The 24,577-nt window shown below is 39.7% G+C and overlaps 2 protein-coding genes across 10 annotated transcripts in view; one reads left to right on the forward strand and one right to left on the reverse strand.

Moving 5' to 3' along the window:
- CCDC148 (coiled-coil domain containing 148) overlaps positions 1–22,050 on the reverse strand; it is a 292,285-nt gene extending 270,235 nt beyond the window's left edge. For 2 of the 3 annotated variants that reach the window (XM_023217510.2, XM_023217509.2), the window contains exon 1: positions 21,711–22,050. Coding sequence is in view for 1 of the 3 variants with exons in the window: in XM_023217509.2 (XP_023073277.2) it covers positions 21,711–21,735 (25 nt within the window). In the remaining 2 variants the exon portion in view is untranslated. The remainder of the gene's footprint in view (positions 1–21,710) is intronic. The other variant, XM_026447716.1, reaches the window with a different exon arrangement.
- Positions 22,051–22,248: 198 nt separating this feature from the next.
- PKP4 (plakophilin 4) overlaps positions 22,249–24,577 on the forward strand; it is a 237,134-nt gene continuing 234,805 nt past the window's right edge. For all 7 annotated transcript variants that reach the window (XM_023217400.3, XM_023217403.3, XM_026454019.2 and 4 more), the window contains exon 1: positions 22,249–22,515. The gene's annotated coding sequence lies outside the window, so the exon portion shown is untranslated. The remainder of the gene's footprint in view (positions 22,516–24,577) is intronic.

Here is a 24,577-nt window from a genome sequence, read left to right on the forward strand (position 1 = left end):
ATAGATAGATAGATAGATAGATAGATAGATAGATAGATAGATAGATAGACAGACAGACAGACAGGAGTACTTAGAACTAAGCCTTGAAAAATTCCAAGATATAATGCTAAGGTAAAGGATGATGAGGTAAAAAGGAATCTTAAAAGAAATAGCAAGAGAAAAAGGAGAAAAATCAGATTAGTATGATATTCTAGAAACTAGTAGAAGAGAAACTTTCAAGAAAGAAGGAGCCAACATATCCAATGCAGAAGTGCATACATAAACAAAAATGTAAATTGTTACAATTTTTTCTAAGGGATTAAGATAGTAATAACAAAATTAAGAATACAAACCAGACATCTGCTTCTGGCTATAATGCAGTATCAAAGAACAGACTTACCCTTCCACTGTAAACAACTAGAAAACTGGAGAAAATATATAAAATCCATGTTTTCACAAATTGGATAACATGCAAAACATGTCTGTGATCACTGAAGAAAATGAAACAAGTTGGGTGGAACTCATGATTGCCATAGCTTTCTGACTGGAGGTATACTTCAGGCCATACAACAGGGAGGGCATTCTCAAGCATTAGTAAGCTTCAGGAAACAGAGATCAGCACTCAGGGAAGGGAAGGCCTCTGGAAGTTGTGAAGCAGAGTTATAAAAAAGAGGGAGCTATGCACAAAATCAGTTCATAAATCTGCATGTAGCTCTTCTTGAGTCTTTGCTGAATACTGAGAGGTGTGTGCAGAGAGGAAAGTAGTACAAATCCCAACAAAAATGGAACAGGAAGATAAAACGCAAGCAGTTATTTGAGTTCACACAGGGATGAAGATGTTTGACCTCTTACTAGTTAAGGTGGAAAGTCTTTGTGAATCACCCCAGTCATTCACAGGAGAGACCTCAGGAGCCTTAGTAGAAAAACTAAAATTTGTTACAGTAAAGGCTACTCCACACACATTCTACCAAAGCTTAAAAACAAGCCTCAGCCTCATCCATGAGTCTTAACTGCCTGCCAAAACAAGGCCCAAAACTATTTTTTTTAAAAAAGACAGAAAAATCAGGCATTCAACAATATTGACATTTACAATATCCTGTATCCACTCAAAAAACACTAGAAGCACCAGGAATCAGATAAAAAAGTTGATTAATGAACAAAATAAAAATCCATAAATAGCGATGGGTACAAATATACAATTAAACAGAAGAAATAAGATTTGGTATTCTACAGATCTGTAGGGTGACTACAGTTAATATTAATTTATTGTACATTTTGAAATAACTTGGAGAGAATAATTCAAATGTTCATAACATAAAGATAAATATTTAAGGTGATATATATCCCAATTACCCTGCTTTGATTATATGAATGTATCAAATTATCACAAGTACCCTGAAAAATACGTTTCTACTATGTATCAATTTTTAAAAGCACAAAAAAATCCAGTAAATAAAAGATAGAGAAATGGCAAAAATGATAGAATTAGTATGAAAGAACTTGAAAACAGATCTAATAAGTGTTATAAGTATGCTACAGGGCTTAAAAGAAAACATAAACATAAGGAAAAAAGAGAGACAAAATTTCTAGAGCTGAAAAAATATAATATGTAAAATGAAAATGTCATTGGATGGAATTAACAGCAAATTGCATACTGCAGAAGAAAAAAAATCAATGAACTTAAAGATACAACAATAGAAATTATCTAAAATGAAACACAAGAGTGAAAAAAGACCAAAAAATTAACAGAACCTCCATGATATATCAGGTAATACCAAGAATACTAATATACATGTAAGTGGAGTGCTAGAAGAAAGGAGAGGGAATGAAGAAAAATATTTTAAAAAATAAAAGTCAAAATGTTTTCAAATCTGAAAAAAAAGATAAAATCACAGATTGAAGAATACCAATGAACCACAAACCAAGAATTACAAGCCTTAATAAAACTATTCAAAGGCATTCAATAATCAAATTGTTAAAAAAAAAAAAAAAAAAAACTGTCATAAAAAATCTTAAAAGCAGCCAGTGGTGGGGTCAAGAATGGAGACATTATATATAGAAAAACACAGAGAAGAATGATCACAGACTTTACAGATAAGAATGATCACTCTAAGAAACCATACAAGTCAAAACAAATGACAGAACATCTGCAAAGTGCTGAAAAAAAGTTTGTTTTTTTTAAAAAAAAAAAAAAACAAAAACCTGTCAATTTATAATCCTACACACTCTATGAAAATATCTTTGAAGAATAAAGACAAAACAAAAATTTTTTCAGGCAAATAAAAGTGAAGAGATTTTTTTTTTTTTTTTTTTTTTTGAGACGGAGTCTCCTCTGTCGCCCAGGCTGGAGTGCAGTGGCCGGATCTTGGCTCACTGCAAGCTCCGCCTCCCGGGTTTACGCCATTCTCCTGCCTCAGCCTCCCGAGTAGCTGGGACTACAGGCGCCCGCCACCTCGCCCGGCTAGTTTTTTTGTATTTTTTTTTAGTAGAGACGGGGTTTCACCGTGTTAGCCAGGATGGTCTCTATCTCCTGACCTCGTGATCCGCCTGTCTTGGCCTCCCAAAGTGCTGGGATTACAGACTTGAGCCACCGTGCCCGGCCAGTGAAGAGATTTTTAGCTGCCCAAAAAGGATTATTAAAGAAAGACCTGCACCGTAAGAATTATTAAAGAAAGGCCAATCACAGTGACTCACGACTATAATCCCAGCACTTCAGGTAGCTCAAGGTGGTCAGATCACTTGAGTTCAGGGGTTTGAAACCAGCCTGGCCAACATGGCCAAACCCTGTCTACCAAAAATATAAAAAATTAGCCGGGTTTGATGGTGTGTGCCTGTAATCTCAGCTATCTGTGTGGCTGAGGCACCAGGATCGCTTGAACCTGGGAGGTGGAGGTTGCAGCGAGTCAAGATTGTGCCACTGCACTCCAGCCTGGGCAACAGAGCAAGAAAGAAAAATGATAACAGATGGAAAATATATGTAGCAGTGTTCACTGCATATATAGAGATGAAAAAGAAATTATAACAATGGCAAATTATAGAAGAAGGGAAATGGAAATATCGTGTGTTAAGGGTTTTATATAATGAACAGACTGATAAAACATAATTTAAGATATACTGTAATGAGCTAACCTACAAATTCTAGAGGAACCACTAAAAATTATAACTAATAATCTCATAGTACAGATAAAGTAGAATAAAACATAATAAAAAGGGAGCAGAAAAAGGCCAAGAAAATAAAAATATAATAGATGGTGCAAGTGAAAAAAAAACAGCAAGATGGTAGGCTTACATTCAACCATATTTTTAAGTGTATTAAAGGTAAATGACATAAATACTATAATTAAAAGGCAGAGATTGTCAAACTTGATAAAAACAAGAAAAACAATATGGTATTTACAAAAAGCCCACTTTAAATACAAACAAAAGTATAGGTAAAAAATACAAGAACAGCAAAAGATATACCATGAAAACACTATACTATAAACAACTTTATGCCACAAAATTCAACAATGTACATGAAATGTCCAAATTCCTAAATGACACAAATTACCAAAAATAACTCCAGAAGAACAGCAAATCTGAATTCCTTATATCTATTAACTCAATTACATTATTAAAAACTTCCTCAAAGAGAAAATTCCAGATCTAGACCATTTGACTGATAACTTTCATCAATCTTCTGAGGAATAAATAATTATCAATCCCATACAAACTCTTTCAGAAATTAAAGGAGAAAAGAATACACCCCAAATCTTTTTATAATGTTGGTATTTGCATGATATCAAAGCCAAAAAATAAATTATAGGAAAAGAGGTCAGGCGCGATGGCTCAAGCCGGTAATCCTAGCATTTTGGAAGGCCAAGGTGGGTGGGTCATCTGAGGTTAGGAGTTCGAGACCAGCCTGGCCAACATGGTGAACATGTGCATGATGTGATGCCTCACATCATACACAAAAATTAACACAGGTAAAATTATAGGTTGGGTGCAATGGCTCACACCTATAATCCCAGCACTTTGGGAGGCCAAGGTGGGTGGATTGCTTGAGATCAGGAGTTTGAGACCAGCATGGGTAATATGGCAAAACCTCACCTCCACAAAAAATAAAACATATATATAAAATGGGTGTGGTGGCCCACACCTGTAGTCCCAGCTACTCAGGAGGCTGAGGCAGGAGGACTGTTTAGGCCTAGGAAGTCAAGGCTGCAGTGAGCTGAGATCAAACCACTGTACTATAGCCTGGGCAACAGAGTAAGACCTTGATTCAAATATACATATATAACACAAATGAAAGAAAAACAATATAGTGGACTTTATCAAATTTAAAACTTTTGTTATAAAAACTGTTCAGAAACCTAAGTTGTAAACAAAATACTAGGAGAAAACATCTATGGTACAGATATCTGACAAAGCACTTGTATCCAAATACATAATGAATTTTTAAAATCTCAATAGTAAGACAACCTAATTTTAGAAAGGGTAGATTATTTGAACATATTCTTCACAATGGAAGACATACTAATGCTCAATAAGCATATTAAAAAATGTTCAACATCCTTAGTCATCAGGAAAATGCAAATTTAAATTACAATAAGATGCCACTACACACACATTACAATGGACAACATTTATTATTATTACTTTTTTAGACAAGGTATTTCTCTGTCGTGCAGGCTGGAGTGCAGTGGTGCAATTATGGCTCACTATAGCCTCCACCTCCTGGGATCAAGCATCTTCCTACCTCACCTCCTGAGTAGCTAGGACCACAGGCACATGCCACCATACCCAGCTTTTTTTTTTTACTACTATTACTTTTAGTAGAGATGTCTCACTATGTTGCCCTGGCTGGTCTTGAACTCCTGGGCTCAAGAGTTCTTCCTGCCTCAGCCTCCAAAAGTGCTGAGATTACAGGTGTGAGGCACAGCACCCGGCCTAAAATTTAAATGTTGATAATATCAAGTGTGGACAAGAAAGTAGAGTAACTGAAATGTTACACATTGCTGGCAGGAGTGTAAAATGGTATAGCCATTTTGGAAAACTGTTTGGCAGTTTCTTAACTGTTAAGTAGCTAAATATAAACTTATTCTGGGACCCAGCAATCTCAAGCGAAACAACGTACACCTCCACAAAAAACTGTACATAAATATACATACATTACTCATCATAATCAAAAACTGAAACAACTCAAATGTCCATCAACAGGCAGATGAATAAAGAAATAAATATATGCATAATAGTCCCCCCTTATCCTCGGGAGATGCATTCAAGACCCCCCAGTGGATGCCTGAAACCTTGAATAGTACCAAACCCGGTATATGCTATTTTTTCTTATACTTACATACCTATGATAAAGTTTAATTTATAAATTAGGCACTGTTAAAGATTAACAAAATAACCAATAATAAAATAGAATGTTTATAGTAACACTGCACTTCAGCCTGGGTGACACAGTGAGACCCTGTCTCTTAAAAAAAGGAAAAAGAAGCCAGGCACGGTTGCTCACGCCTGTAATCCCAGCACTTTGGGAGGCCAAGGTAGGTGGATCACGAGGTCAGGAGATTGAGACCATCCTGGCTAACATGGTGAAACTCCATCTCTACTAAAAATACAAAAAATTAGCTGGGCATGGTGGCGGGCACCTGTAGTCCCAGCTACTCGGGAGGCTGAGGCAGGAGGATGGTGTGAACCCAGGAGGCGGAGTTTGCAGTGAGCCAAGATTTTGCCACTGCACTCCAGCCTGGGCAACAGAGCTAGACTCTGTCTCAAAAAAAAGAAAGAAAAAAGAAAGAAAAAGTACCATACTTGACAATGACAATTACCCCCCCCCCCCCCCCGTATAGGCTATATAAACAAATAGACCAGCAATTTCAGGGAAAGATAGCTTGAAAGAGAATCTGCACTACTATTATAATACTGGAGTGAGTGGATTACGCTACAGTCCCAGGTTTGGACAAACTAGAGAGATTTCAACATCTCTTCTTCTGAGCCTTTGGAAAAATGGAATTTTTATTTCTAGGACTGTCAATTCACCAAAATGAACTATAGAACCCTAAATGAGGCCGGGCGCGGTGGCTCAAGCCTGTAATCCCAGCACTTTGGGAGGCCGAGACGGGCGGATCACGAGGTCAGGAGATCGAGACCATCCTGGCTAACACGGTGAAACCCCGTCTCTACTAAAAATACAAAAAACTAGCCGGGCGAGGTGGCGGGCGCCTGTAGTCCCAGCTACTCCGGAGGCTGAGGCAGGAGAATGGCGTAAACCCGGGAGGCCGAGCTTGCAGTGAGCTGAGATCTGGCCACTGCACTCCAGCTCGGGCGACAGAGCAAGACTCCGTCTCAAAAAGAAAAAAAAAAAAAAAAAAAAAAAGAACCCTAAATGAACAATATGCAAGACACAAAATCAAGATATCTTCTGAATGAATTGTATTTAAAATAATATTTTATAACTAAATATCACACCAAAAATTTTAAAGTAAATCAGAAGTATCTAATTAAAAGTTTACAAAGTAAGTACAGAATGTAGTTGCCTTATACATACAGAAAGGTCTACTGATTTCTGACATGACCATGCAATATGATTATTTTCCTCTTAGTAACATATTTGAAATAAAAAATATGCTGAAGATGTTTTATTAAAAGGCCAAATTCTTTGCTATGTGACATCCTATGGCTCAGGAATTTTAATTCTTTCTTTTATTGACATTTCTTTTTGAATTTCAAACACAGTATTTATGATCTGAAAAGGTACATGTACTAATTGGCCTTTTGTCAATATTGTTTAGTATTATTTTATTTCCACCTTAGAAGAGTAAGAGGAAAAGTTAAATAGTGATTGATTTATCCAGATTTAATTTTAATATCTTCCATGTTCATCAAGAATGTGCAATATTATAATTTTCTAACTACCATAGAATTTTAACATTTTACCAGCAAAAATCTTTTTACGTGCCTTCTTTTCATATGACATATTTGTCATGCTCACTCTACAGAACATTTGGCATAATGGTACTTCTTAATCAAAATGGATAAATACCCTCTTATTTTAAAAATCTACATACTTAGATATTGAGGTGGAAAGTATGTTTTACACCCAAACTAGAATCCTGTTATTGGATTTGGCTGCCTTTTTCGTATAAAAAGACCTGCTGTATTTAAAATTTTTGCTTTGATAGAGAATAGAAAAAGAGCTCTGTTATAAAAAAACAAAGGCTTTTTAAAAGTAGTATTGAAAATAAATAATTGGCTTTTGTTCATTAGAGGCTAAATCTATTTTGTGGTTTGAAAGAGCTAAGAACAGATTGCTTCCCTCAGATTCTTAGCAAAGAAATGTTTTTGTCAATTAACATTCTTTGCTAAGAACAGTTTTTCCAGTGCTGTTTTTCAAATGGAATAATATTATAAATAGGCCTGTCCAAAGGACAATTCTTGGGCTTTTTTCTAAGATCTTAACGTCTTAGAGCATAATAATTATGGCATGCCAGTTCAGAAGCATGGTAGAAGACAAAAAATCATGTTTCAAACAGGAAATGTACTGGGAGAAAAAGTTACCATAGGTAGCCTTTCTTTCAAATTAAATAAAAGGAACATCACCCACAAATTATGCCAGTCTTCCTCTTCTCATCAGGCTTTTGCCCAACATTTACATCCCAGGATGATAGCAGGAAAAGAACAGGAAGCAAAGAATTGAGTGCCATTACAAAAGGCCCAGAAACTGTAAGAACACAGCATTCCATTCACCCAGTGTTGTTCCCCTGCTTGAGCTTTATCCTCTCTTCCAGCCTGTGCTGAAGTCACTGCCACTTTATGAGAGTCAGTAGCAATTACTATGTGCCAGACACTATCCTAAGAGTCTTAGCTCTTTTAACTCATTAAATACTCACAACAATGTTTGAGTAACACCATTCTTCTCATTTTGCAAATGGAGAAAGTGTGGTTCAAGATCATTCAGCTGCTGAGTGGACAGACCAGATGCAAACCCAGGCAGTCTGGCTCCAATGCCTGCAAAGGTTTCTATTCTACCCTCTCTCCAGTAAAGGGAGATGACTACAGTTAGTGGCTCCTCAACAGGCATAGAAGATCAGTCACTGTTTATTTATTTTTTTTTTTTTCAGTAAATAGCTGCTCCCTTGTTAAGGTAGGGGTAAGCTCCTAGAATTAGGGACAGGAAGGCAAGATATAAGTAGGAGTAAAGCAGAAAGGCATATCTCAAAAAAAAAAAAAAAAAAAAGAGTCACCCAGGCAGAGTGGCTTACCTCTGTAATCTCAGCACTTTGGGAATCCGGGGTGGGAGGATCTCTTGAGACCAGAAGTTTGATCTCAACCTGGGCAATATAGTGAGACCTCATCTCTACAAATAACAATAATGATAACAAAAATGGCCAAGTGTAGTGGCCTGTGCCTATGGTCCCAGCTACTTAGGAGGCTGAGGTGGCAGGATCACTTGAGCCTGGGAGACCAAGGCTGCAGTCAGCCATGATGGTGCCACTGCACTCCAACCTGGGGACAGAGCAAGTCTGTCTCAAAAAAAAAAAAAAAAAAGAAAGAAAGAAAGAAAAAAAGAAAAAGAAAAAAGTGAAGGCAGAAGAAAAATCTATTCAAACATAGCTTCTGGAAAAATTGAAAACAAACAAGGGGGTGAAAATAGACTTAAGAGCTATAGCAATGTGACAAACATTTTTGGGAAATTTCTTTCAAAATAAAAATAAATCAAAATATAGACTGAGACCATGTAGTATTTCATTTTATACACAAATTAACCTAAGCCAGGAAATATTTCTGCCCAACCGAGTCATTTTACAGATGGGTAAACACAGGCTATAAAGATTGAATGCCCTGCCCAAGACTTGAGGAAGCAGGCAGGACAGGCAAGGCTACAAGCCACCCACACCTCCTGACTTTGAGCTCAGTGCTCTTCCACCAACTCTATTAAACACAATTTATCAGCTTTTAAAACACAAAAGCCATAGTCAATAGGTTGCAATTCAATTTTAAGAACATAAAAAATAATTACAGTGTACCCATATCGAAGGTTAAATACACAATACCTCAGGCTATCACCTTCTCAATAGCCAAATAATATTGTAAAGTAGTAGTTATATAAAGTAGTCATTTTTAAATGTGAGGAGGAGAATTATTGGCATAACTGCACTTTTTTTCTTCCAATATTTTATCCATATAACATTTTTAATATTTACATTATTTTAAACTTGGAAAATTTAGTCATATGCATATACACATATATACAGCAAACATGGTGAAATGACTGAATCTTATTAATTTCTTCTTCTCTATAAGGGAAATCAAAGGGTTGAATAGAAAGGGATTTAAGCTGAGAGTTATTAGGCCAGTATTAACACTGATTTATAATCTCTAAGATTCCTCTAGTCCTAAAATTCTATAATTTTAGAAAGCTCATAATTGAAAAAAACATTGGATTAAAATATTAAATTTAAGTATTTGACTAATGAGATTATGACATACCACCTAAAGAAAATTATTTCTAGTGGTTTCAGAAAAGGGAGAAGAGGTTGGGTACAGTGGCTCATGCCTGTAATCCCAGCACTTTGGGAGGCTGAGGTAGGAGGATTGCTTGAGCCTAGGAGCTCAAGACCAGCCTGAGCAACATAGGGAGACCTCATCTCTATGAAAAATAAACACAATTTGCCAGGCATGGTGGCACATGCCTGTGGTCCCAGCCACTCAGGAGAGCTGAGGCAGGAGGATCACTTGAGCTGGGGAGGTTTAGACTGCAGGGAGCTGAGATCTTGCCACTGCACTGCAGCCTGGGTGACAGAGCAAGACCCTGTTTTGAAAAAATAATAATAATAATAAGATTTACAAAAAGTTGATAAAATACTGGTGATTATGTTATCTATGGGTTTACAAATTATGTTAGTTAATAAAGAAATTTTTACCACTCTTAACAAATAGAAATGGGGGAGGGGGGCAAACAGTTAATGTAAAGTAGAAATAAGAAGTTCTTTCCTGATATAAACTCTTAGACACTAAAGCCCTCTGTGTTTATGCACACTAGCATAGGAACACTAGCATACTTATACAAAAAGTTCAGAAGCTTACATAGTTCACACTTTTTTTTAAGTTTAAACGTTAATAATGTTGTAAGAAATAGAGAAGTACATTAAACCTCATTTTCATAGATGTGGGAAAGAGACAATGGAAAAATAAGTGACTTTTCCAAGGCCAAACAGTAAATCATTAAATGCCTATGATTTTAAAAATCAAGTTTTCAACGGACCATAAAAATGAATTAATTCTGTGTGGGCAGATATTTTTCTTTTATCAAATTCTCTACATTATAGGAATTTCCTTGTCTTTCTTCCTATTGTGTTTTTGTTATTTATGTCCTACTTTTACATCATTTAGAAATGTCCAAAGAAGCCTACTCCTCTCAATACCACTGGAGAGTCCATTGACCTTTCTCAGTTTGAATCACAACAATGATCACTGTCACTGATAATCAGTGTATCTGAGATTCAAATTCATTGGAGTTAAATAATTTAAGTGATCTTTAAGACAAAGAAAAAAGCAAAAGAACAAGATTAAAATATAGTCTTTCAAATACTTACTTCTAGTAATTGGGGTAGACAGAAGAGAAAAAACTAAAACGACAACAAAATACACAAAAATGGCAGGGAAATAATGAACATTTTATCTAAAGTTATTCTACTAAAACTTTGAGGTCTCACTCACACATCTCTCTTACTAACACTTTTGAGGATATATTTCCAAATTTACTTATTTTAAATTCTTTAAGTGTAATCGTGTTCTAAATTATGTATATTATAAAGTACAAATACAGAAAATCTATGAGTACAAGAAAAAAGATATATAATATGGACATATGTAGTATAGACAATTCGAATAAATGTTAGTGAAAGTTATGTGATGGACTGTGCTTCACTACTTGAAAATCTTGGTTTAATGGTTGATCATAGAAGAATTCAAACTCTAAGGGCAGTTCACCCCCATACTTGGCTTTAACGAATACAGTCATTAAAATAGACACTGGAAAAAATATGGAAGAAGTACAAAATAGGCTCTATGTAATCAATTACGATGCTCAAATTTCAATTCGTGGGCTGGGCGCTATGGCTTACACCTATAATCCCAACACTTTGGGAGGCCAAAAGGGGAGGATCACTTGAGGCCAGGGGTTTAAGACTAGCCTGGGCAACATAGTGAGACCCCATCTCTACAAAAAAACCTAAAATATAAAAATTAGCCAGGCATGGTGGCACACGTCTGGTAGTCCCAGCTACTCAGGAGGCTGAGACAGGATTGCTTGACCCCAGGAGTCTGAGGCTACAGTAAACTATGGTCACACCACAGCACTCTAGCTTTCTGACAGGGCAAGACCTTGTCTCAAAAAAAAAAAAAAAAAAAAAATCAATTCCATCCACCAATTATGCAAAGATTGTAATTTAGTCTTTTTCTCTAGTGAATTTCTGGCTTCTCTGAGGTCAAACAGTTTTCCTCACAAAGGTTTTTTTTTTTTTTTTTTTTTTTTTTAATGTTTAATAGCTGGGTTCTGATCCACTGAAATGCCATTAGGAATATTTTTAATCATGTTAGAAAATGTTTTCAAATTTATTAAGTCTTCATTTAAGCGAGTTCTAAGATGTGCTTATGTCATTATTCAAAATTTTTTTATTTGTAATAGCTTTATTGGGGTCTAATTTACATTCCATAAAAATATACCCATTAGAACTGTATTATTTTTAATAAATGTATTGTTGTGTAACCATTACCACTAGCCACTTTTAGGACATTAACATCACCAGAAAACATTCAGTCACTTGTATTAAATCCTCCCATCTCAGTCTAAGGTAATCACTGATCTATCTTCTATCTCTATATTTTTTCCCTTTTTGGGAGTTTCATATAAATGGTATCATACAAATGAGGCCTCTTGTCTGCCTTTTTTTCTCTTGGCATAATATTTTGGAGGTTTATCCATACTGTGCCATGTATCAGTAGTTCATTATTTTTAGAGCTGAATAGTATTCAAGTATGCCATGTTTTGTTTTGTCAATCATCAGCTCATAAATATTTAGATTATTTCCAATGTTTTGCTATTATTAACAATATTACTATCGTTCATGTAAAAGTCTCTGTGGACATACATATTTACTTCTATTGAAGTAGGACTGCTGGGTCATACAGTATAAGTTTGTATTTACATATATACCTTTTTTTTAGACTAGGCCTCTCTACATTGCTTGGACTGGCATGCAGTGGCTATTGATAGGTGCAATCCCACTACTGATCAGCACAGGAGTTTTGACCTGCTGTTTCCCACCTGAGCTGCTTCCCCTCTCCTGAGGCAACCTGGTGGTCCCTTCCTCCCAGGAGGTCACCATATTGATGCATAACAGTACAGACACCTGATCAGCATAGTGCACTATCGCCCAGAACTCCTGAACTCCAGGGATCCTCCTGCCTCAGCCACCTGAGTAGCTAGGTCTACATGCATGCAACATTGTGTCTGGCTATGTTTATGTTTTCAAGAAGTTGCTAAATGACTCCAAAAAGTGTGTGTACCATTACACATTTAACAATTTATGAGAGTTGCAGTTTTTTCACATCTTTGTCATCACTGTGTATTGTCAATTTTTGGCTTATATCCATTTAACTGGTAGTGTACTGGTATCATATTGTGGTTGTAATTTGCATTTCCCTAATGATTAATATGTTGAACATCTTTTCATGTGCTTACTAATCATTCATATGCCTTTTTGGTGAAATCTCTATTAAAACATTTTATTTTTAATTGAATTGCTTATCTTATTTTTGACATTTAGCATGCTTTATATATTCTAGATACAAGACCTTTATCAGATATTTGACCTAGGAATTTTTTCACAGGCTGCTATTTGTCTTTTCACTTTCTTACTTGTATCTTTTAGAGAGCAAAACTTTTCATTTTTATAAAATGCGATTTATCAATTTCTTCTTTAATGGATCACAATTTTGGTGTTGTATCTAAGAAACCTTTCCAAAAGCAAGGTTGCAGAGATTTTCTACTGTTTTCAGATATAATTTTAGCTCTTACATGTAGGTCTGTGATATGTATTAATTTTTTTCTACATGGTGTGAGGTAAGAAATTAAGTTCAGTATTTTGCATATGAATATGCAATTATTCCAGTAGTATTTTTTTAAAAAAGCATCCCTTTCACTATTGCTCTGCTTTGTCATCTTTGCTGAAAACCAACTGATTGTAAATATATTAATTCCTGTACCCTCTATTTCATTGATCTAAGTGTCTATCATTATGCCAATATTACATTCTACTATTATAGCTTTACAAGTTTTGAAATTAGTATTGTAATAACTCTTAACCTTTTTTTACAAGATTGTTTTTGATATGTATTTCCATTTTATTTTTATTTTTTTATTTATTGTTGAGATGGGGTCTCATTCTGTTATCCAGGCTGGAGTTCAGTGGTGTGATCACAGCTCACTGCAGCCTTGACTTCCTGGGCTCCAGCCATCCTCCCACCTCAGGCTCTTGAGGAGCTGGGACCACAGGTATGAGCCACCATGCCTGGCTTATTTTTGTATTTTTGGTAGAGATGGGTTTTTGCCATGTTACCCAGGCTAGTCTTCAACTCCTAAGCTCAAGCAATCCACCCCCTCGGCCTCCCAAAGTGCTGGGATTACATGCTTGAGCCACTGCACCCGGCCTGTATTTCCATTTTAAAATTGACTTCTCAAGTCCTATAACAATGCTTGCTAAGATATTGATAGAGATGACATTTAATCTATAGATCAGAGGTCTTATGCTTGTTTTCTAAAATTTATTCTTAAATATTGTCTTCTTTCTCATGTTATTGTAAGTGGAACGGTTTTTTTTTTTTTTTTTCCCTGATATGGAGTCTTGCTCTGTCACCCAGGCTGGAGTACAGTGATACAATCTTGGCTCACTGCAACCTCCGCCTCCCCGGTTCAAGCTATTCTCCAGCCTCAGCCTCCTGAGTAGCTGGGATTACAGGTGCCTGCCACCACACCCGGCTAATTTTTGTATTTTTAGTAGAGACAGTGTTTTACCATGTTGGCCAGGCTGCTCTCGAACTTCTGACCTCGTGATCCGTCCACCTCAGCCTCCCAAAGTGCTGGAATTACAGGCGTGAGCCGCCGCGCCCAGCCACAACTGTCTTTTAAAATTCATTTTCAGATTCCTAGTTCCTAGCATATAAAAATATAACTGACTTCCATATATTGATCTTGTATTTTGTGACCTTGTTAAATTCATTTATTAGATCCTAGTAGGATTTTTTATGTATAAGATCAAGTAATCTGTAAATAAAGATATCTTTAATTTTTCCTTTTCAATCAATATGCCTTTGATTTATTTTTCTTTCCTTGTTACAGTAGCTAGAATCTCCAGTAAAATGTTGACTGAAAGAATTGAGAATGGATATCCTTAATTATTCTCCCATTTAAGTACTAATGAGCTCTGTCCCTTCTTGCCCTCCTTGGTTTCTTTTCTTTTTTTTTTTTTTTCCGAGACAGAGTCTCACTCTGTCGCCCAGGCTGGAGTGCAGTGGCAGGATCTCGGCTCACTGCAGGCCCCACCTCCCAGGTTCAAGCAATTCTCCCTACCTCAGCCTCTTGAGTAGTTGGCACTATAGGCACCCACCACCATGCCAAGCTAATTTTTGTATTTTTAGTAGAGATGACATTTTGCCATGTTGGCCAGGCTGGTCTTGAACTCCTGACCTGAAGTGATCTGCCCACCTTGGCCTCCCAAAGTGCTGGGATTATAGACATGAGCCACCATGCCCGGCCCTCCCTACTTTCTGAGATCAGACATAAGGTATGTTCAAGGTGGCATGGCCATATACTTTATTCTCAAAAGGAAAGCATGGAGTCTTTCACCATAAACATGTTGTTATCTGTTGGTATTCATAGATGCACTTTATCACACTGACGAAGTTCCCTTTGTCATACTGTTAGTATGCTGAGCATTTTACCATGAATAGGTGTTGGATCTTGTCAATTGCTTTTTCTGGCACATATTGTCATCTTCATTTTTTTTTGTATTTTAAAAATTTACTAAGGCCGGGCGCAGTGGCTCAAGCCTGTAATCCCAGCACTTTGGGAGGCCGAGACGGGCGGATCACGAGGTCAGGAGATCAAGACCATCCTGGCTAACACGGTGAAACCCCGTCTCTACTAAAAAATACAAAAGACTAGCCGGGCAAGGTGGCGGGCGCCTGTAGTCCCAGCTAGTTGGGAGGCCGAGGCAGGAGAATGGCGTAAACCCGGGAGGCGGAGCTTGCAGTGAGCTGAGATCCGGCCACTGCACTCCAGCCTGGGCGACAGAGCGAGACTCTGTCTCAAAAAAAAAAAAAAAAAAAAAAAAAAATTACTAAACTGCAGAAAAATGTGGAAGTTCCTGACAAGATGATGTATTAGTAGGTACTGTTGTCTTGCTGTGCTGATCCAACACCAGAGATGTACAGAAAACAACAACAGTGGCCCAGGGATGTAAAGGGCCAGGTATCATGGCTGAAGGACAGAGTGAGGGCAGATATTTTTTGAATGATTTATTTTCTCTCTGCTACTGCTCTAATAAGCTTCTTTCTACCTCTATGAAGCAGACAAAAGAGCTCTGAAGTTAGGGAAATAATGAGGTCATATTTTCTGAGGTTTTATTTTAGAAGAACTTCAGATCTAGCGTTTTACAACAGCCCTCTACTGTGGTGATCATTTGATGACCCAGTGTTAGCACTGAGTAAAGAGCTGCTTTCCAACTGGAGATGATGGATGACTTGCCAGGTGCCCTGCATCTGTCTGACAACCTTCTTTTACTTTGAGTTTTGCACAAAGCTGCTGGCTGTATGGGATCTGTCAGTAATTAGCACACTTTCAACATAGGTCCACTTATGATAAGTGTCACCTTCATTTTGAAGAACAGTTTTGCTACATATAGAATTCTTGATTGACAGGTTTTTTTCTTTCAGCATTTTGAATATATCCTCTTACGACCCTCTGGTATCTTGTTTCTAATGAGAGGTCAGCTGTTAATTTTACTGTGATTCCCTTGTGTAAAATGAGTTATTTTCTTGCTGCCTCAAAATTTTCTTGTTGTTTTTGTCTTTCAGCAGGCTAAGATGTATCTAGTTGTGCCTCTCTTTATGTTTATTCTACTTGGTGTTTGCTGAGTGTCTTTGATGTGTGCTTTAAGATTTTAAACAGATTTGGGAAGTTTTAGGACATTGCTTCTTCAAATATTTTTTCTATACCCTTCCATCCCTCCTTTCCTTCTGGGGCTCCCAGCATAAATTGGTATACTTTGATTCTGTCCCACAAGTCGCAGAAGCTTTGTTCATTTTTCTTCAATCTTTCTTCTATTCTTTAGGTTGGATATTTTCTATTAGTCTGTCTTCAAGTTCACTGATTCCTTGTTCTGCCATCACAAATTTGCTATGGAACCCATATAGCAGATTTTTTAATTGGTGTTATATTTTTCAACTCTAAAATTTTTAGTTTCTTTTTCATCGTTTATATTTCTCTATTTAGAGTCCATATTTGTTTAGTCATTTCATCTTTAAGTTTTAAAACATACTTATACTAGCTGTTTTGAATTAGTTGTATACTAAATCCAACAAGTGGGGCCACTTAGAGTATCTAATGGCTGATTATTTTCCTGAATTTCAGTCACATTTTCCTGTTTTTATGCAGGTCTCATAATTTTTTGCTGATAATTCAGTATTTTAAATAAAATAGTGTAGCAATTTTGGATGACATCTGATTTTCCTCCTGAGAAATTTTTAAATTGCTGGAACTTAAACATCAGAATCTATTTCTCCTGCATTGTAAAACTACTGATGTCTCTAATAAATTATTTTCCAGCCTGATTCCTAAAATGTATAATAGAAATACAAGTTCCAGTATTTTCTTTCCATACCAATGATGTGGCAAAATGATTCTACCCTGAAAAAAAAATTATATCACTAATTTTCTCAAAGTCCTTCTCTTATCTCCAACTTGAAAGGATGAGAACAGAGAATTGAGGAATACAGGGTTTTGATATGGGAGAGTAGGGGATAGAAACATCGCACTAAAAAAAATTATTTTGCCTAACTCAGGTTGGCAGTAATTTGATTCTAGATAGATAATTCATTTCTATTATTTGCTTATTTAAAAAAAACCTTTAGGGTGTTACTCTTCATAGTTCAACAAGTCATAATACCTGTTTTCTTTTGTTTGAAAATATTTGCATAATTTGTAAATGAAGCCTTGGATGGCAGGGAACAGGGACTCACTAAAGGAAAACAAGGAAAAGAATGGAGTAGGGATGATCACAGGAAACAAAAATCTCACAAAACAAAAAGAAAATGAAGTTTATTTAAGTATGACCTTATGAGGAGAATAGTGTAAGGAAGGAAAAACACTTTTCCTCTATCCTCCTAGGTTCAATGTCTGAGAATGAAACTGATAAAAGACAGACTGACAAGAGAAAAAACATTTAATTACATATGTACACAAAAGCTTCACAAAGAAATGTGACTCAAGGAGGCAATTAGAATTTTTGACCGATACCGTCTTAACAGAAGTGATAAAGTGTGAAGAGGCTACACAAAGGGGGTATGGGGCTTCCTGTGGAGAACAGAGTTGAGGGGGGAAAGTTATGGAAAGGTGCTAGGAAACATATGAGTAAGGGTTGTCTATTAATGTGTGTTATGTGCATAAGTGTCTTCTCCAGTAATAAGAGTCATTTCCAATTAGATCCATTCCGGGTAGTAGAGAGGGAGACAACTTTACAAATAGAAAGTAATGGCCTACTTTTAGATAGAAAAGCAGAAGGGAAAGAGTTTTTCTTGCATCTGCTATTTCTCAATTGCTTTCAGCTCAAAATACTCCTTATGCCAAAATGGCACATTTTGGGGTAGGCATATTGTTGTCCCATCAATAGGAACCCAGAAAACATCAGGACCAAGACAGTGCTCTCTCTGGTTCACTTGTCCTCTCAATTTCAAACTCCCTGGGAAATAATCTGATTGGCATCATTACCAGTTAGGGGGCAATGGGTTGGCTACATGGGTCAGGTCTCCACAGGGGCTGATGCCATGCCAGGTGCATTGTTATGAAGTGTGCAGGGCTGCTTCCTTCAAGGGCTGTGGATATACGTACTAGGAAGCATGACTATTACACATACCAGATGTTTGACGCCATTCTGATTTTACGAAGTTGTTAAAATCTCATGACCCCACTGTTTTCCAAGAGACAGAACAACCTAGAAGTTTCATACACCAAAAAAAAAGTAACCCTTGTTTAACTTGCTTAGCAAAGCTGAGTTTCAAAACCTCTATTCTGCTCTATCATACTTTATCTGATTTTTCCGCATTGAACAGCTAATCCCAACTTTTCCTGATTCTCTCCCAACATCCTGATTCCAATTTTTTATTATTCAAAGTCAAGTTCTTCCAAGAACTAAACAAAGGACTACTAAATATTGGCTTTTCTTAGTGTGGGAGGTGTTTCAGTAGTTTAAGGCAGTGAGGGACACAGTCATGACCATGATGTGGATCCTATCCGTTAGGGGAAAAGGCTCACACAAAAATAACCACAACATGGGAGAGAGTATCAAGGGTCACAATACAGTAAGAAAGAACTCACCCTCTCAAGAATGGGGAAGGCCAGGAAACTTTCAGAAAGTTTTTACAGGCAATTATTAGGCAGAGTCATGGGAGGATTTGCATAATATATTCAGAGGATGGGGATGGGGTGGGGCTCAGCCAATCCTGAAACCACCATAGCCACCTGAGCAGAACTATTATTAAGCCCTAGCAACCCTTCTCAGACCCGCTTATTCCACCACTCTCTTTCCCTCCTTTGCCACCCACCTCTGTTTTAACATTCCTCTTTAAAAAGAAAACCCCAAAATTATCAGTATTGGTGTACTTTTTGAAGATTTTATCTTTACCTCCCCCACTCCTCCATAGACACCCAGAGACTCAGTGTTCCTGCTTCCTCCTATTCCTTGCTGCCTCTGCTAATGCTTCTTAGAGAATTTACCACTAATTTTTATGGGATAATATGAAAATAATAAACATTGGAAAGTTACAAAGTTGTCATAACCTTAAAAGTTTCAGGTTGACTTCTTTCTGAGCTGGTAATTGAAAAGTTGTTTGAATTTCTGCTGTTTACTTTTGTTCTTGAGGGTGGAGTCACCAAACCTCTTAATATTCTAACCTTGCCCTGGGCCCCAGTGTCAGCCTGAGCACAGGCCCTCTTCCCACCCCTACTTCCCAACACTTTTTCCAAGGCGGCCAGGCTAGCAGTTTAAATCATCCTCTTCTCAAGCTGGTTATTTGCATTTCTGTGGATCCTCAGGCTAGGCGACAATGGTTTCATTCCTTCACTGGAAATCTGGAATTGGGCCATTGCAACTTGGAGGCAAAGGACATTTTTGTAGGAGAGAACTTAATGGGCAAAATAAGCTAGGATTTTGAGGAGAAAGAGCACAATCTTCAAAATTATTTCTGTTGTATTCAAGGGTCAAAACATTGGCAACAAAGTAGAAACCTCAAGAAATTCCCTTCAGACAGTTTCTTGGTGAAAAGAAAGGCCAGTAGATACAGATGGTGGTAGGGTAGAAAGAAGGTGGTTTTACCAAAAGCCAGATATTCGGAAGACTTAGGAAAAATCTTTGGAGGAGAGGGTGTAATACATCATGTAAGAGATAAATTATAATCAATAGAGCAAAATCCTGGTAGAGAGAAGATGGCTTATGTTTAGGAGCATAAGTGGAGTATGAGCTTTGAAGAGAAATGTGGACACCCCTTCTCAGCCATGACTGAAGGAGGTGCAGATGTGTGAAAACTAGGACTGGGTTTTAGGAAAGTTAAGTTGAGGAACCTCATGGTGGATCCTTCAGTAGACTACGAGGCAAGATCATTTGCAGAAGTGGAGGAAAACCACGTAAAGTGGGGGCTTGAGGAAAGCAGACATAGGACAGGTTTGGAAGTGGCCTGGATAATGTTCCGGGATAAGTTCCAGATATTCATCCTCCTGATGAGGAAAGGAATTGAGAATTAGTGAAGACACAGCCAAGTCTGAATAGCATGAACTTTTAGTGGAATGAAGTGATTCTTTAACCCTATCTAGCAATGCTTAGTAGTGCAGGAGCAAGTTCAAAAGAAACCTTTCAACTAAATACAAAAATAAAATAATTAATGTTGAGTGGCAACTATTTCAGAGGACATTATTCATGGTGGATTTTAGAAACATTTTAATTATGACAAACACAAAATCTACAATATCAAAATAGTCATCAGAGAAAAACACACACACACACACACAAAGATTATTGGAGTAATAATAAGCTTTTTTTCTTCTTTCTATGCTAGCCTAAGAGAAAAGGAAAGACCCATTTTTTCTTGCCAGTAGACACATCTTCCATTCATTTGATGTTACTGAAATTTTTTTTAAAAAAGCAAAATCATTGGTATTTTTCATTGAACATGTGTCTTATATAACAATTTGTCATTTACTTTTTCTATTCTATAAACAAAAACACATACTAAAAAGCCAGAAGAGGTAAAAACAGCCTATTTCCATGATGGCCAGCCATGGCACAGCACTTCCTGGCCCCTGCAGATCCCTTCTCAATTCTGAAAATATTTAGGGGGAACGTTCACATGTTCACCTGTATTTTACTACAAACGTGGAGAGGTTTTTTTTTTTCCAATCAAGGCACCATATTAACATTTCTTAGGTTACATCTTTGTAATCTTCAAATATAGTAAGATAAAAACCAGTAGCAAAGCGTATCACCCAACTTAAAATTCAGAATACTGAGACATATGCAGCTTGCACGCACATTAATCTGTTTCTCTCAACAAAATATTTGTAATTTTCAAAATCCTATCAGCTTTTTCACACAACATGGTCCCTCCAATTTGAGGGGCAGTAACGTAAACATAGTCTCCTTACTAAAGAGATTAGTCTTAAAAAAGTAAAATCACCAAAAGAAGAATGTAAGAATATCAGTGGCTATAAGCTAGAGCAATATCATGTTTTAAAGCCTAATATGTTCATGAAATCTACTTTAAGAAGGTGATATCTAAATATAAAATATATTGACAAAACAATTAGTATTGACAAACTAGCACAAAATGCTTTTAAATGAAAGTAGAAGACATTACTAAAGCTCAAGATTTTTGTGTGTACTGATTTCATGCCTCAGGTTATTTCCATATCAAATTTAAAGAGATATTGGAAAATAGAAAACAAAATCCATCAACTGTAATCCATTTCCCTTACTCTTTTGTGAAATCATCAGAAGGCGTTAAGGACCATTTCTATTTCCTCTATCTTTATCAAGCCTGTAACTTCTCAAGCGAAAGAACATGCACCTGTCAAGCTCATCATGCAGGATGTACACACAGATGTGTTTAATAAATATCTGCCCACAGGGAGATTAGAGGTTTGCTTTGAGAATCAGGGAACAGGCTAGCTCATGTGTTGACGCTTTGGCATCTATCATACAATCCGCCACCTTGTTCCCTTACCAAAATAACCTCAAAGGAAATCCTCTTTGAGTCTTCTTTGAGAAGGGTTATAAGTTTGAAGACCCAAAACGTTGAGGCAAGATCCACCTCAGGGAAGGGGGAGTGGCTGGGGAGAACAGCGTAAGTAGGATTTAGGTGGCTCAGTGACGTCAGGAGGAAGCAGCGATGGAAGGGATGGGGTGCAGACTCACCTGGAAAAGCAGAAGCTGCACACATATCAAAGGTCAAAGGGCATAGCCTCAGGGACTCCCCAAACGCAGGAAAAGTGAAACGACCATTCCTGGGCTCTCACCGTCAGGGGTACGCCTAAGGGCTCAGCTGTTCCTACCTTTGATGCCAGGGACAAACCCTACCAGGCACAGTTGGGGTTGACAGTAGGGCAAAGGAAAACCTGCCCCAGATTTCAGAGCCAGCGCTGGGGAATCTCCCTGTCCTCTCCGCCACCCCCTCCCGCGCCGGAGACCTGAGACACCTTCATCCTCACACCCACCTTCTCCAGGCCCTCTTGCGCTGAACAGCATCGGTCTCTATGGCGACCTGAAACCGCAGCTCCCATTGGCCCGTTCAATATGAGGGCCGGGCCAATGGGGAGGGCCAGCCCTTTCCTTCCCGCCAATGGGGTGGCGGGAGCTGGCCCGGGGACGGCGGCGTGCTGACGTTCCCGGGAGCCCGGGGCTGGCCGGGCGGGAGGGCTGGCGGCGGGGCGGGCGGCGGCGGCGGCCTCTGGGCAGTAGAGGGGGCTCCGGGGCTGAGTCCGCGTCGACGCCGGCCGCGGAGGCGGCACCATGGGCAAGGGGTAGTGGGGCAAGTTGGCCACCGCCGCCGCCGGGGGTGGTGGGAGAGCCGCTCCGGGGGAGGGGGCGGGTGGGGGAGGGAGGGGCGGGCAGCCGCGCGGCCGCGGCACTTTTTTAATTTTTTCGGGTGCCGCAGCTGCGACCCCTCGGCGCCGATGTCCCTGATCCCTGGAGCGACGACGGCCGCAGCCTAAGCTGGAAAGTAAGTGTGTGGGCTCGCGGGAGGGCTCAGAGACTCCTGCCCACGAGACCCTCGGCCCTCGCCCCAGACACGCGCCGGGGCCGGGACCTGCGCACCGGGGGCTGGGGGCCTCCCTCCCGCTGCCCCGTCCCCAGCGCCTGGCGGCCGCCGCGGCTTTCCTGCCCCGCCTCGTGTTCCTGCCCGCACTCGCCTGCTGCTCCCCTCCCCCCGGCAGGCGCACAAGTTTCACCCTCCATTTGCTTTTCCCGGCGATTCCTCTCCCTCGTCTCCCGTACGCGCCGCGCACGACCTCTGCCTACGCTGGGCTGTGCGGATCAGGAGCCCCCAGCCCCGAACTTGAGCGCCGCACGAAGCCTTGCTGGACGCCCTCGCGGCGGCTTCCCCGCTGCCTGCCGCCCCGCGCCCCCCTGCGCCCCCGACACCACAGGACGCCCGCCCTCCTCAGCCCTCGGGGCTGGCTGGCTGTCGTTCCAGCCCCAGATCCTGCACCTTGGCCCCCTCCCCGTCTTCCCACGCCCCTGCTGCCCGCGCGGTCTTGCGTTTGTCCCCGAAGTCCTGCACTCCTTGCCGGTCCTGCCCACCCCCTCTGCTCAGTGCGCCCCTCTCTACTGGCCGCGGATCCTCACGCTCCACCCCTCCCGGCTTCCCAGCCCGGAGCCTAGCCGCTGCCCTCCTGCGCCGCCGCTTCCTCCTCTCCCTGCCAGGAGTTGAAGCGGAGCTGCGGCACCTCCCTGGCGGATCTGGTATCCCCCCCCCCCCCCCACCGGCTGCTGAGGCTGCCGGCCCTCTCCCCTGGACCGCCACCCGGAGAGCGAGCGGCGGGGCCGGGATTTGGCTGCGTGTTGGCTGAGTGCGACACACAGCGAGCGCGGGCAGTGGAGGCGCCGCGGCGGCAGTGGCCGCTCGGGGCGCAGCGGTAGTCAGGTGTGTGTGTACAGCGGGGGACGCGCGCTGCCGGCTCCTGGGCTGGCGACAGATTGTGCAGGAATGCGAGGAATGCACCAGGGGCAGAGTCCACACAGCCCGCCGCGGCTGCACTAGCGCCTTCCCTCCCCAGCTCTCGTCGCGCAGCCAGAGGTCACCGGAGCATCTTCGGAGCTGGTGAGCCTCATTCCACTCCTCTTCTCCCATTGCTTCCCTCCATGCGGCAGAGGGGGAGCGCGGTAATTCTCTGGGGCTCCAGCTAGCATTTCGTCTGGGTTTTTGCTGCATTGGTCTTCAGGACCGTGAATTTGGAGCCGATGACTCTGTGGCCAAGGTTATTGATCATTGCACAAGGCTGTTTGCAAGTTTGGTGTGCAAGGTTTGGATAGTGCCTGGTTTTTACCAGGGTTTTCTGAAAACCAACAGGAACAGGACACCTGAAGGTTCATAGAGTAATGAGCTTGGAGCCAACATATTTTAGCTCTATCAGAAAAATGCCTGTTAGTGCTTATGGACGGGGATGTATTGCAAGAGAGATCTTGAATGCATCACTTTGGTATCCTAAGAAGTGTAATTTTTTCCCTCGTCATACTGGGCTGTGTTTAGACTTCGTATAATACATAATGAATAGAAACAGAGAAGCACTGTTTGGTCAGCGATGGGACAGATAGAACTGTCTGGTACAGTTAAATTCGGGGCGTGTCAGTTACCATTGAAAGTAACACGGGGACACCACAATCATGTATATTTCAAGATGTTATTTATTAGTGGAGGTCTCAGTTCTTTGTTACTGAGTTTGACTGGAAAAAAAATGCTGCCCTACAACTTTTAAAGAACGGTAATTATTTACGTGTAAAATCAATGATGGTCAGTAGGCATTTTTGGTCACATTTTGTTTTCCTTGATACAGGAGAACAAAATTTTGACAGAAAATGGTTTGCGAGAATTGAGCTTAGATTCTTTTTATTTTAAAAGAGAAACTAGAAGAATGCTTGTCTTCTTGAATGCAGTATGTTGCTGTGAGAGTATCTTCGTTTTGGTGCCTGTGAAACAGTTATGGAAAATGGCAACATGAAAACGAGAACAACTAATGTCTGAAATAAGTGTTTCCGGATGTTGAAAAGCATCATATGTGTGT

This window comes from Piliocolobus tephrosceles, chromosome 11 (genome assembly GCF_002776525.5).
Source record: "Piliocolobus tephrosceles isolate RC106 chromosome 11, ASM277652v3, whole genome shotgun sequence".
Classification (NCBI taxonomy): domain Eukaryota; kingdom Metazoa; phylum Chordata; class Mammalia; order Primates; family Cercopithecidae; genus Piliocolobus; species Piliocolobus tephrosceles.